Source organism: Schistocerca gregaria, chromosome 4, assembly GCF_023897955.1.
Source record: "Schistocerca gregaria isolate iqSchGreg1 chromosome 4, iqSchGreg1.2, whole genome shotgun sequence".
NCBI classification, from domain to species: Eukaryota; Metazoa; Arthropoda; class Insecta; order Orthoptera; family Acrididae; genus Schistocerca; species Schistocerca gregaria.
The window spans coordinates 415,766,672-415,782,182 of record NC_064923.1 but is presented as its reverse complement, the minus strand read 5'-3'; the positions used below and the strand labels follow the sequence as shown (position 1 = coordinate 415,782,182).

Genomic DNA, 15,511 nt, shown 5'->3' with positions numbered 1-15,511 from the left:
TTAATTAAAAGAGATTGTGGTTTCAGCTTGGACAAGTCATCGAATCCAGGAATTTCTGTAATAAAATCACAAAGACATCACAACGGTGCAGCTCGCAGTGATACATCGAAATCACTGTGTGTATCGACTGCGCATCTCTATTTCCAGGCATATATCATAGCTCTTTGCCGCCGATTACATCTCTGGCACCTTTTGTATTTGCGGCCACATGCGAAGTGCTGCAGTGAACAGGTTTAAAAGGACGGAGCAAGTGCTGGAGCGTCAGTCACCTTGGCTCACTCTGAAGATGGCTGGACAGTATTCAGCCAAAATATTAGAAGAAGAAATTGAATTTATGCAGCTGCATGCCAGAAATTTTATGGATCAGTCTGTACGCTGTGAAAATATGAAGATGCACATCAAGTACCCCTTCAGGGAGGACATGGTTTTAGTGTTCGCTGATTGGATAAGTTAAGACATTTGAGAGTGAGGTTACTGAGTTCTTTAAGTTTTTTATTGAGCTGTCATGGCCATTGAATAGTTGCCAAGTTAGTACATTTTATAAAGTCAACTGCCATGAAAAAGATTTTAAGGACAGCTGGTGTTGCTTTGTTAAGGAGAGGATCTGTTTTAACTGCCAAAAATTGGTACTGGTTTCAGAAAAACTCTATCGCCTGCATCTAAAAATATATGTGGTGTTACCCTACAATTCATGGAACTAGATCGATGGTAAAACGGGGGCCAAGTCAGACTGGGTTTGCGAGGTAGCTGCATCAAGAGAGATGGCAAAGTTTATCTGGTTTGAGACATCTTAGCAGCAAGAAACTGTTATACGATGCCCCATCAGTAATATGACAGAAAGATTTGGGCGATGCTGCAATGATTGTTTTAGCTAAAGGACTGAACTTTGCACCCATGACAAAGGTTTTACCAATACCAGCTTTCATCAGTGCCATTGAAAAAGCTGTTTGTTCTCTTTCTACAGAATCAGCAGAAGAAATAAGATTCAAAACTTGTCGAGCAGTTATGAACGCTTGACCACAAAGGAGTAACATATCCGTGGCCGAGAGGGTTCCACTATGTAAACTTCACCAGGATACCTAGGTGGTGGTTCTTTCAGCTGATAAGGGTAATGCCACTGCTTTAATGTCTCATGGGGATTATCATGACAAAATTAACAGTTGACTGAGTGACACCACATGCCGGAAGATCAGTGAAGACACCACCAAGCAGGTAGTAGGGAAGATTGCTTTGCTTCTGAATGCATCTCCCCTTCCACCATAAGTTGTGCAAAGATTGAAACCAAGTGGTGTGGTGACTCCAAGGCTTTATGGACTTCCAAAGATCCACAAGAATAGTGTTCCTCTGTGTCCGATAATGAGTAACATTGGCTCTCCAACCTATGATTGCGCCAGACACTTAACATCGTTATTAAGGCCTCTGTTGGGAAAATTCGCTCATCATATACTTAACTCTGTGGACTTCTTTGGCAAACTGAAATCACTCAAACTGAGCACTTCTGATATGTTAGTCAGTTTTGATGTTGTGTCATTGTTCACAAAGGTTCCTCTATTGGAACCATTGTTTCTCATTGGAAAAAATTTCGATAAAGAGATTACAGCTTTTTTTCAACGTGTTTTGACCTCGAAATACGGTATTTTTTATTCAGTAACAAATTTTATGAACAGACTGACGGTGTCGCCATGGGCAGTCCTTTCTTGCCTTTGGTAACCAACTGTTTTATGGATGACTTTGAGGAGAAAGTGCTGGAATCTACTAGCTGAAGCCCACAGTGTTTTGGAGGTATGCTGACGACACGTTTGTAGTGTGTCCCATTGTGAAGACAAGTTAAAAGAATTTTTAGATCATCTGAATTCCATTCATGGACAAATTCAGTTCACGAAGGAAAACGAAGAAGATGTATGCCTTCCATGTTTGGATGTCTTGGTAAGGCACAAATATGATGGCTCTTTGGGGCATGCAGTATATCTAAAGCTGACCCACATGGATTTGTATTTACGTGCAAATAGCTGCCACCATCCTTCACAGACTATGAGTGCGCTCAAAACTCTAGTACACAGAGCACACGTCATTGCTGATGGGAGCAGTCTGGAGTACGAGCTTCTATACCTGGGAAGAGTCTTTGAAGCCTATGGGTACTCTCCACAGCAGATACACAAGGTGCTAGAAATGAAACCAACTGAGGATATAAGAAAAGCAGAAGAAGACAAGGAAAGTTTTAAATTGATGGGTTTCTTCCATATGTGGGAAGTCTATTGTTAAAAATAGGATGGGTCCTCAGTAAGCATGAAGTGAAAGTGATTTTTCGCCATCCATCAGAGGCAGGAGCACTGCTGGGTTCTGTTAATGATGATTTGGTTCTTTGGAATCCTGCCTGGTGTTTACAAGATCCCCTGTGAATGCAGCCATTCATACACTGGACAGGCCACATGTACTGTCCTGGAGAGATGCACAGAGCACTGTAGGTACACCTGAATCTTACAATCTAATAAATCTGCAGTGGCAGAGCACAGTATTGACATTGGGCACTCTATGATGTACGATAATGTCGAAATTTTAGCATCAACTTCATCTTTCTGAGACTCAGTAGTGAAGGAAGCAATTCAGATTTGGATAGAGATGAATTTAACTAATAGAGAAAGTGGCTTCAGCTTGGACAAATGATGGAATCCAGTGATTTCTGTAATACAATCACAAAGATGTCGCGACAGTGTAGCTCGAAGTAATACATCGAAATCACTGTACTGACTGTGCAGCCATAGATCTATTTCCATGCATATGCCATACCTCTTTGCCGCTAATTAATGTCTCTGGTTCCTTGTGTTTCTGTGGCCTCATGCATAGTGGTGTGGTCCACGGGTTTACAACGACAGAGCAAGTGCTGTAGTGTCAGTCACCTCGGCTTACTCTGAAGATGGCTGGACGGTATTCAACCAAAGTATTAGAAGACGAAGTCAAATTTATGAGCCTGCACGCCCAATATTTTATGGAACTGTCTTTACACCACGAAAATATGAAGATGCACATCAAGTACCTCTTCGGGGATGGAATGGTAGTAAGTTTCCGCCGATTGGCTAAGTTAAAAACACTTGAGTGAGAGATTACTGCGCTCTTTAAGTTTTTTATTAAGATGCCGTGACCATGGCATAGTCCCAGAGTTTGCTGAGTTAGTACATTTTATGAAGTCGACTGCCATAGAAAAGATTTTAAGGACAGCTGGTGCTGCTGTTGTTAAGGAGAGGATCTGTTTTACCCACCAAAAATTCAGGGAACATTATTGCCACCAGATGTAACTGTCATGGGCAATAACATACTTATGACATCGTGCGGTGTCAGCTATTGAGGATTGTAACAACAGATAGACAGGCCACAGTGCAGAAAATCACGTGTCAGTCAATGCTGGACAGCAAGAACAACAACAACAACAACAACAACAACAACAACAACAAAGACAACTGGTGGGCAGTTATACCATCCAGAACCACCTCCTTACTATGTAATACAGACGCTGTCGACAATACATAGAGCCTAGAAATTAATATTTGCACAGAAATATGATCACTGGACTCTCGAAGTGTTGCACAGACGTGTTCCAGTTATTAGACTAAATGATTATTTTTTATTCTCTTAAGTTTTCTGGTGTAAAAATAGGAGAGAAAAGTGTAATAACTGATTTGTTTTAATGGTTTGATTGATGCCACAAAATTTCCGTGCCAAGCAAGTCACTGATCACTGAATTTTTCACAGTTGGTTACATATGTCATTTTCCCTCCAAATCACGTTTGTGTTAGTTGTCTGTGTACACGGTTTGAAACTGTGTTTACAGTAATGTTTTGTGTTTCTGTGGTGTACTTCAGCTTGTTACTCGTATTTATTCTGTCAACTTCTCACTGCATTAACAAGACATTATATAGCTAGTGAACTTCCATGTTTTTAGCTTTTGGAATAAATTGTGGAGTTTCCAAAGAAAATGAGGTTATGGGGAAGACAAAAGGTGTTTCACCTTGAAAAGTTTTGACTGTGGTACCTCTTCTTGCAGAGAATTGTTGTACATGGCAAGAAATTGCTGACAGAATGAGAATATCACATAAAACTGTCAAACTTTCAGAACAGAAAGGTGTTGAATACAAGCCAAACAGGAACTTAAATGTGGACATAAAAGAAAAATCAGTACTAGAACAATGAGAAGACTTACAAACATGGCGACATTGAACTGTAAACTTAATTCTACAGATGTGAGCCATCAGATGAAAGGTTTGGGTGTTAAAGTTTCACCTGTGACTGTGAGGAGGAGGCTGTTTGAATGTGGTTTAAGGAATGCCAACCAACGAAAAAACAGAAAATCACACCTTCCATGTAAATCAAAAGATTGCAGAGGGCTAAACAACTTCAGGAGTAGACAAATAAGGACTGGGGTAAGGTATGTGTAATAGTATAGTAAATTAAGTGGGTCTGATATCTAAAGCTAGGAGTTTTAGCTTGAAATTGTGTTGTTTTATTGACACTGAAGAAATGCACATTTGAATTTTGAGACTTTTGAGGTCCCCTATGCTACTATTCCCAACTTTTCTAACTTGCAATTTCATACACATGCTTCAGTGATGAATCTGTGTTCACAGTGATGAAAGAAAGGAGTCAGTATGTTCATCACAACAAGGAGAACAGTTCAAAGCTGAGTGTGTGCAGCAATGTTTGAAGCATCCAACTTCCATTACGGTCCGGGGTGTGATGTCTGTGAAAGGTCCTGGCAGATGACACATCGTTGAATACATGAGTGGTTAACTAATAAAGATGTCATTTTTATGCATGATGGGCACCTTGCCATAAAGCCAAAAATGTTTCAAAGTACTTGGAATAAAAGAAACTGAAATTGTTGCCCTGGCCAGGAAACAGCCCTGAAATGAACCCATTGAAAATTTATGGGCTATTGTGAGACAGAGGACAAGGAAATTTACGATAATCACCAAACAAGATCTCTTGAAGAAACTAGGGAAATCTGGTACTATGACAACGATATTAAAATGTCATGTGAAAGTTTAATAAAAACTATGCCAAACAGGATAAAAATTTTCATTAAGAACAAAGACATGTATACAAAGTATTGAATGTACAAACATAATCTGTATGTGAATGTAAATGTGTAATAAATATAAAGTTTTGGAAAAATGTCTTTAATCTAATATTTTAAACATGTCTGTAGTGTGAAACAGCCACTACTTACTGACACAGTAAATACAGGAAACAATGCTGTAAGCATTACAATGAAAAGCGCAATTATAGCCCAGTCACTGCTAGGGGCACGTTAAACACAGACTAGCCAGAATGAAATGCAACTCTAGTGAGTGTCCATTAGTCTGTTGTATGAGGTCTGACACACAAAACAATTCACAAAAAAAATCACTGAAATGACTGCTGAGCCAGCTGCAGTGTCCACTGTTGTGTGTGTGCATGTGCACAAGGTGTGCCTCATTAGTCTCTCTCTCTCTCTCTCTCTCTCTCTCTCCCCCCCCCCTCTCTTTCCTGTTTGTTTGTTTGTGTGTGTGTGTGTGTGTGTGTGTGTGTGTGTGTGTGTGTGTGTGTGTGGGAGGGGGGGGGGGGTCATCTACCTTTGGTAGGAAGTACGAATAGGCAACTGTTCTCCCACAATTCATTGCTCTCATATGTAGAATGTAAGCATGACACAAAAGAGGAACCCCTAATACACTTACCAAAGTCTCTCACTGGTGAATCAAACAGTTGCATCTGTTTGTGCACCTACAGTTCCTTACATATGACCAATACCTTCAGCTAAGCCAATGCCTCAGTCAGTTACTGCCTCAGAATAGTTTGAGGAACTCGTTATGGACTCTAGAATGCTTTGTGATCCCTCCACTGAATGTCACTGAGCAAGATGTGTGCACCTTGGGCTTTGGCCCAGCTCTGTTTAGCGGTGGAGTGCTTATAGAGAACCAATGCTTTTAGTGTCTCATTGAGTCCAGAACCTGATGTGTTGGCACCATAATTAGAATGAAAATAGGTGCTACACACCATTAGGTAGGTGCACAAGACAAATTTTCATGAGTATAAGTTCCACTTCAAAACTTGCCGATCACCATAAACAACAGAACATAATTTTCTCATTGGTTAAGCCAGGTGACACTGAACATGAACACACTTTCCTCATTTGATTATAGTGTCACAGATGGCAAGAAATACTGAAGCACAGATATATGAGTGTTCCTTTCCTTGGTGACATGTCAGTTTCTCTAAGGTATTTGACAGCTCTCCGACAGCTATCTTGTTCTCCTTTGTCATGGATGAATCAATATTCATTCCATGCTGCTATAGCCCATGAATATTTTCATCTTTGAAATCCCACACAAAAGATAGGAAGTTGTAAAAGCAATTTCTTCATTTTTCAGGTAACTAACATTTACTCAGTAACTGTTTTAACAACAGTACTCTCATCACTATGTCTGTCTATTTTGTGACTCATACTACTAAATTTTCTTCATGTTTTGCATGCACCATGACATTCACAATATGGCAAATGTGATACGTATTATGGAAATGTAATACAGCAGATACACTCCTGGAAATTGAAATAAGAACACCATGAATTCATTGTCCCAGGAAGGGGAAACTTTATTGACACATTCCTGTGGTCAGATACATCACATGATCACACTGGCAGAACCACAGGCACATAGACACAGGAAACAGAGCATGCACAATGTCGGCACTAGTACAGTGTATATCCACCTTTCGCAGCAATGCAGGCCGCTATTCTCCCATGGAGATGATCGTAGAGATGCTGGATGTAGTCCTGTGGAACGGCTTGCCATGCCATTTCCACCTGGCGCCTCAGTTGGACCAGCGTTCGTGCTGGACGTGCAGACCGCGTGAGACGACGCTTCATCCAGTCCCAAACATGATCAATGGGGGACAGATCCGGAGATCTTGCTGGCCAGGGTAGTTGACTTACACCTTCCAGAGCACGTTGGGTGGCACGGGATACATGCGGACGTGCATTGTCCTGTTGGAACAGCAAGTTCCCTTGCCGGTCTAGGAATGGTAGAACGATGGGTTCGATGACGGTTTGGATGTACCGTGCACTATTCAGTGTCCCCTCGACGATCACCAGAGGTGTACGGCCAGTGTAGGAGATCGCTCCCCACACCATGATGCCGGGTGTTGGCCCTGTGTGCCTCGGTCGTATGCAGTCCTGATTGTGGCGCCAAACACGCATACGACCATCATTGGCACCAAGGCAGAAGCGACTCTCATCGCTGAAGACGACAGGTCTCCATTCGTCCCTCCATTCACGCCTGTCGCCACACCACTGGAGGCGGGCTGCACGATGTTGGGGCGTGAGCGGAAGACGGCCTAACGTTGTGCGGGACCGTAGCCCAGCTTCATGGAGATGGTTGCGAATGGTCCTCGCCGAAACCCCAGGAGCAACAGTGTCCCTAATTTGCTGGGAAGTGGCGGTGCGGTCCCCTACGGCACTGCGTAGGATCCTACGGTCTTGGCGTGCAACCGTGCGTCGCTGCGGTCCGGTCCCAGGTCGACAGGCACGTGCACCTTCCACCGATCACTGGCGACAACATCGATGTACTGTGGAGACCTCACACCCCACGTATTGAGCAATTCGGCGGTACATCCACCCGGCCTCCCTCATGCCCACTATACGCCCTCGCTCAAAGTCCGTCAACTGCACATACGGTTCACGTCCACGCTGTCGCGGCATGCTACCAGTGGTAAAGACTGCGATGGAGCTCCTTATGCCACGGCAAACTGGCTGACACTGACGGCGGCGGTGCACAAATGCTGCGCAGCTAGCGTCATTCGACGGCCAACACCGCGGTTCCTGGTGTGTCCGCTGTGCCGTGCGTGTGATCATTGCTTGTACAGCCCTCTCGCAGTGTCCGGAGCAAGTATGGTGGGTCTGACACACCGGTGTCAATGTGTTCTTTTTTCCATTTCCAGGAGTGTATCTTGGTGTAGTCAGTATGGCACTCATGCCCCTATGCCTCCAATTAGGAATTCAACATTTAAACACAAATGTCACCTTCTTATTATAGTTTCCTTAAGACTTAATGATTATAAATAAACTGATTATTATAACATGAGCCACAAGAAGATCTGCAAGTGTACTAACATTGTCCATCGTAAGATCCTTTATGAGAACAGCAAATTTTTGTCTTTCTGAACACTGTCGGTTCTGGTAAGAGGTTCATCATCGGGCACTGACAGTCACACTATTAAACAATTTCATTTTATTTTCTTTGAAAAAGAATCTACTACAAAACATTTAATCATTTTAATTATTTCACAAATGAAAACAGTTAGTAATAATGCCAGATTTGACAATATAATATTCTGTTCTTCTGATGTACACAATGCCCAGAAAGTTGCAGTTTTTCATATGCATGTAAATTCCATGCTCATAATTTATAAAACAAAACTGAGTGTGGTAACTTATTTTTCCTCTGAAGAAAGCGTATTATGTTACGAGTGAGTCACTGTGATAGTGTCTCATACAGATTGCGTTTCATTGAGTGTTCACTTACTTCATTGTCAAGAACAGTTAGCTACCTACTGAAACCACACAAGACAGTCAAGTAGCAAAACCAGTCATCAGTACTGGGAAGACCACATGAGGTCAACTGTACTTTCATGAAATTAAAAGGGTAAGGTAAGGTAAAACTGTAACACAGTCACATAAGTATCAGAAACACCGAAATAATGTGCTGGTGTAGGGCTATGGGATGGAAGCAGTGGTGCTGGTGCTGTTTTCATCTCGATTCCAGAACTTTTAAAATAGATTATTATGTATTCATAGCAAAAATGACTGTGAAGCCAAACAGGAAAATTTAACATTAAGTGTGCCATCATATTAAATTCTAGTACACAGACCTGCATGGTAAGCAACATATATTATATTTTAAGATATTTGATTTTTAACCTGAATATTCACATTTGCAGTAAACTATCAATCTTTTGTAATTTATTTCAGCTGCCAAATCACGGTGACTTACCAACAGTTTGTGCCCAGTTAATTAGGGATCCTGTGTCATTTGAAGCCCCCTCTACTATGTATGTAATTTCATCATCCAGTTTCCAGCCAATAAGTGGATATAACCCTGGAATAAATAAATGTTATTTTCATTCATAGAGTGTTTCTCTTGACATTTTGATTCCACATTTATATTACACAACTGCTAAAACTGTGCAAATCTGAGAAAATCTCATACAACTACAATTCTCTTTAGTACAGTGTAACTGCATCAGACATGATTTGCAAAAATGAAGCCCGTCAACTGAAATTAATAATAATTTACAAGAAAAATAATTACCTTAAACAATATTCAGAATGACTCATGGGTAATATAATTATAATTTTTACAGTGAACAAAGCAAATTAGAACACTATGCTGGATTTTATATTTTATCTCTAGTTGGACATTTCCCAAGTGTCTAGGTCTGTGAGAGTTATCAGTGGATAATTCAAGCAGATCACAGTAAATAGTCTCAAAGTGAATGGGATGTTTGTCTTCAGCATTTTTTGTGATTTGTGGTCCCATCATTTCTTTCCCGTCAACATACAGTAATTTTGGCATCAATTCTAATGGATAATTTGTGCCACAGCATTGTGTGTCTGCTTGTAATCAGTCTGAGCAATCCTTTCGCAGCAGCTCAAGATCTGATCAATTGTTTGCACTTTGAGTCTTCTGATGATTTCTAGGTCTGGTTCTAATGGCATTAGCTTGAAGACTTGTTCTGGTGCAGCAAAAATAAGTCACTCAGATTAGTTCTTTGGGATTCCATTGCTCGGCCAAGACTAGGTCTTTCTCTTATCTATTTTGCTTTAAATCTTCTCCACAAACTGCCCATGCAGTGCTTTATTGGACGAACTGTCAATTATATTGCAATTGTAACATAACAGGCTTAGATTTTTTGCAGTAGTAGATGATACACAATTTCTTGTGAAATACTCGATTCATTGCATATTTTATTATGTTATCACATATTTACATTTGTGTTTATTGCTTTTACACTTATTTTCATCATCTAACACTATTTGGAATAACTGGATGTCCCATAGAAACAGTTTCATTTGCAAGATTATGATAATTTGGAATACATTCCCAGTCTTTTCAAACAATAGTTTTTAATTCAGAAAGATATTAATTCACTCACATTAGACAGTTTTGTATGAAGTACACAAAATTAATTAATAGAAAGCTCTAGACTCTGAGTGCACTCTTTCCTGACCACATTTTTTTCCAGGCCCACACATGATGTCTGTCAGCTGCAAAATGCATACATAGCTTATCTATACGCAGGCCTTTGGCTGCTGGCACATCATAGTTTGCCCATTTGATATATCATGCATTCACTTTCTGAGATTTTGTCCTTCTTTAGCATCATTGTAGTACACTTGTCTAAGATTAATTCCATGTGAATGTCATTGCTGAAGACTCAGCCTGCAATCATTAGAGCGCGGATTTCAATTTCTGGTTTTCCATAGAGCTTTAAGAAATCCCTGTAGACCAGGTGGATTATTTTCTGAAAATTCCTCACTTTTCGATAGCACAGATTTGTTTTCTGTAAGATGGTTGACAGTGGGATTGAAGTGATCGTGAACAGCAGTGGGGACAAGTTCCCCTGGAAAATATATGTCTTGATGTCGATTAGTCCATAACATTCATTTCCAATATGATCACCCTGTAATTTTCATTGCTGATCAATATTGATGCTTCCTGATGCTCCATCACATTTTCTATGAATTTGCTAATGTTTTTCCTGAGCCTGATGGTTTCCAGGCACTTTATGGTCCAACAGCATGCAACGAGTAGAAGGCCTGCCCCCCCCCCCCCCCCCCAGTCAATCCAAGTCCTGTGCACATTTCAAATATCCACATAATTTTGTCAATCATGACCTGGTCTTTTGTGCTTCTGCTTCTTCACTTGTTACCTTTTTGTTCTGCTGGTATAAGGATGTTTTCTTCCCAAAAGTCCTGAATTTTGCTAGCTATAATGCCTATCAGCAACTTGAAAATGGTTGGCAGACATAATACTTAGCTACAATATGTAGACATTGCACCTTTAGCAGTGCCCTTCTACATGAAATACATCTTTCCAGTTGTCTGTCATCCACCGATGTTTCCCACCTGTAGCATTGTATTAAAACGTTTATCTGTTTTCATCTGCTGATTGGTCACTTGTTTGCACTAGAAGCGGTGCAGTTATTTGCTGCAAAGGCATGTCTCATTCTTGACTTTCTTCACTCATTTCAGATATGATCTCCAGAATTCCATTCATAGAAAAGTTCTTATCGGATTCCCTTATCCACCTAGCAGTTCTGTTGCAGTCTTTTTCAATTTCCCAAAGACCTTTCCAGAACTGAGTTGGTGCCTCTTTCTTTTGTCTTTCACCTGTTGAGTCTGCTGATTCATGCTTTGGTGGAAATGCATCTGACTGGATTGGAAAATATTATTTTGCCTGTACTGAATGATAGTGGCCTTTTTGATATTCGAGTTTTCTGACTGTTGCAGTTACTTATTGCTTCACTATTACCAAGCTTTTTCCATTTTTTCTCATATTCAGCCAGTACTGTTGGATCAGATATTCTTTGGTCTCTTGGTTGTTCAGTTTATGGTGTTTCATGATTCTTCAAGTTGCTTACATCCGATCCCAAATTACTGATATTCAGTTCTCATCAAACTTGCTGCTTTTGTTTTCTAGTAGATTTTCTGATGGGCCTTGACTGAAATAAACAGAATTGTAAAAGTTGTCAAAAAGACAACAGCTTCCATGGTTTTGATGGAATTTCAAACAGAATTATGAAGATCTATGTAATGCATGACAGGTACAGGAAATTTTTCCAGACAGATAAACATACATCAATGTGAAATATCTTTATATGAAAAATGAAAATAAAAACTTCAATAATTATTAATATCCAGTTTCCCCACAGATGTATAGTTCAAGGTGCATGGTCAGATGTTATTGTCCAAAGGGCACAATATTTCAGCATACTACTAGGTTACCAGCATCAGTGGTCTGATGAACCTGATTGCCTATGAGCTAGTACAGGGCTTATATCTCCTCCCCCCTTCATCTGACCTGGTATTCTGCATCTGGTCCATGTCCAAGAGTGGGCATTCATCAGTCACCCCCCCTCCCCCCTTCCTCCTCCTTCCATCACGTCCCTCTGTCTGAAGTTCACCCCTATGGATGTCTGCTGAAAGCATCTCCACTGCTGCTCTGCCTGCCCCACCAAGTCAGTTCACTGTGGGACATCACTCTCCTCTTCTCACTCAAGACTCAATGTGGGTCCCAAGGCCTTACTAACGACATAATCAATATTGCAATTCATCAGCAGTTCCCTTATTTGATTCTCAATAGATTCTTTAATGACACAGTCCAGCAGTTTGATGTCTGTCCGAGTCTTAGCATGGTCGTAATCCATTTCGTATAATTTTGATAGGCAATGTTCTGTGACTGCCAACTTGTTAGGCTGTTGAAGTCTGGTGTGCTGTTGGTATTCTCAGCAATGATCTTTGACAGTACACACCATTTGATCTATATAAGTCAGGCCACATTGGCAGGTGATCTGATAGACTCCAGTCCTGTAGTCTGAGGTTGTACTTGATACTACAAAGCAGTGCTTGTGTTTCATTTGGTGAGTGGAAGACAGTCTTCACTTGATGTTTTCAAAGTATTTGTGCAGCCTTTCTGTATAATGTGTCACAAAATGGATGAAACACAATGGGAATTGCAGGAACACCATCCTCAGATTTTCAAGTTCTTGGCTGAGGCTCTCAGTGCTGGAGAGGATGTACCAATGTTTTGAGCATGTCATTCCTCTGCACCAGGTGGTGACAGCTGTCTGGATGCAAGTACAGGCTGGTGTGTGTGACGTCTTCTTATGCTACATTCTGTGGCCCAATGTGCCATCTGCTCCTCTTTTTTACCAGGACATCCAGAAAGGGGAAAACTTCTTTCAGTTCAACTTCCATGGTAAAATTGATGTACCGATGTATAGAATTCAGACGTATGAGAAAATTATTCTTCTTGTCTCTTCTATGTGGCCTAACGATGATACTGTCCTTCTCTCATTTCAGGGCTTCCTCATTAATGTTCCAAATGGTGAAAGTGGACCCCCATGGCTGCTCCTTCTGTCTGCTTCCAGCAACCACTGTTGATGTCAAGACATGCCTACAAATGTCTGTCAAATTTCTGGCCAATCAGTTGTGTACAGGCACTCTGGTGAAAACAGAGACAATGGTGAAGCTCACATGGATGTCAGAATCACTAAGCCTAAAGTAAACTTCAGGAGGATGTGGCCACTGCATTTTTTCCATTTTGTAGTGCATTATCTAGAAAGGTTGAATTCAGAAACATAAAGTGAAGACTATCTTATATCCACTAGATAAAATACAGTCACTGCTTGGTATTGTCAAGAACAACGTTGGAGTATGGAAATCAAGGATCTATCAGATCCCCTGTCAATGTGGCATGACTTACATAGGTCAAATGTGCTTAGTGTCTATGATGATTGCTGAGAACATCAACAGCACACCAGACTGCAGTAGCCTAAAAGGTCGACAGTCATGGAACATTGCCTTTTGGAATTAAACAGAATGGATTACAACCACATTAGGGTTCTGACACAGATGTCTTACTTCAGTGACTGTGTCATTAAAGAATCTATTGAGATTTGTGCAACAGAACCATTGATAAATTGTGACAGTGACTACATTCTTAGTGAGGCCTAGGAATCTGCAGTGAGTCTGATCAAGAAGAGCAAGGTGATGCTCCACAATGCATTGGCTCTGGGGGCAGGCAGAGCAACAGTGGAGGTGCCACCAGCACGCGTCCATGGGCGCAAACCTCAGACAGAGTGACTTGGTACTGGGAGGAGAGAGGGAGGAGATGCTGGGTGAACCTCCACACCAGGACATGGACTACATACAGAACACCAGTTAGGAATAAGGAGAGATGATAGAGAAGCTTTATACCAGCTCCTAGTCAATCAATTCACCAGTGCACCGGATGATGGCAATGTGGTCAGTTGCTGAAATACTGTACTCAGTGGACAGTGATGAGGAGCTGTTCACTCATGAACTTTTTCATCATGAATTATGCTGGGAGAAGTTGAAGAATCACGTTACTCTAGAGTAGTCTCACATGAAAGTAGAAATAATTTGCCTAGTACATCACAGTCTGGTTTCCACCAAGGGTTGCACAACTGGGAATGTTGTTCATACATTCAATCACCAAATATTACAAACATTACATAATAAAATATCACCAGCTAACATTTTTGTAATCAATCTAAGACGCTGCATTGTGTAGATGTTACAATCCAAGAGAAACCTATGTTTTTTATAGAACTGATGACACACAACTGGATTGAATCATACATAATGAACAGAATGCAAAACGTTCTGCTGAATAATTTGAATAATGTTGGAAAGAGATAAAATTTTAGTGACTGGGGGGGTGGGGGTAGGGGGTGGGGTGGTGGTGGTGGGGGGGGGGGGGGGGGTGAAGAAATCACAAAATGAGCCCACAGGGTTCAATTCTGGCTCCACTCCACCTCCTTCTCCTCCTCTTCCTTTTGTTATGGCTTCAGTAGGACCATGGGTAGCCCTTTCATGGATTGCATTTTTTTCTTATCCTCCCAGAATCTTATCATCCTCCCCCCCCTCTTCGGTCCTGCTCTTCTTCTGAGATCTTCCTTCAGTATCCTCTTTTGTCTGCTCCACTGGCGACATACTATCCTTTCCTTGCCTCATTCTCTGTCTTCAATCTCTGGCATAACAGTCAGTTTCTACTTGTTTCTCTGATTCTTCTTCCCTTCCACTTTGATCCCCAGTTCCAACCAATCCTGAAGTTCAACTCACTTGGTTTCTGTTTTTCTTCTTGTCCTCCCTATTTTCTCCCATACCCTTTTCTTTTTTCTATCCATGTTCATACTGATTACATGTCTACAAATCATGCCCTTTTCAGTCTGATTTCTCCAGATTTTGTCCTTAAGTACTGCTCCTTCCTAGTTCTTTGCAGCTCTCTTTCACCAACTATTTTAGTGCCTAGTCACCTATTTTAGTGCCTAGTATTATACTCTGTATTTTTCTCTCATTTTCTTACTTGTTCTGCAGCATTCCTCCTCAGAATTATCATCTTAGCTGCATACATTACCACATGCCTCACCAATGGCTTGCAGTGTCTTCTCTTTGCATCTGTGGATATAGCCTCTTTACGGTACATATTTCTGATCATACAGAAGCCTGACATCATCTTCTTCAGGCTCTCTATTATTCCCTCATTGTTCTTGTTTCTTGCTTTTATACATTTTCCCAGGTATTTAAATTTGTCCACCTTTTGCATGGTACCTTCTGGTGTTTTCCAATCTCCAGTGGTATTCAATGCCTTTGTCTTGATCTAAGCAATCCTCAGCCCCGACCTTTTGGATGTCTGACATAGGTTGTTAGCTCTATCTCTGCATCTTTTTCTGTCTC

The 15,511-nt window shown here is 41.1% G+C and overlaps 1 protein-coding gene across 2 annotated transcripts in view; it reads right to left on the bottom strand.

The window, feature by feature from the left end:
- Positions 1-15,511, bottom strand: part of LOC126366006 (putative glycerol kinase 5) — a 296,780-nt gene that overhangs the window by 45,821 nt on the left and 235,448 nt on the right. For both annotated transcript variants that reach the window (XM_050008851.1, XM_050008852.1), the window contains one exon: positions 9,021-9,125. In XM_050008851.1, the coding sequence (XP_049864808.1) occupies positions 9,021-9,125 (105 nt within the window). The remainder of the gene's footprint in view (positions 1-9,020; positions 9,126-15,511) is intronic.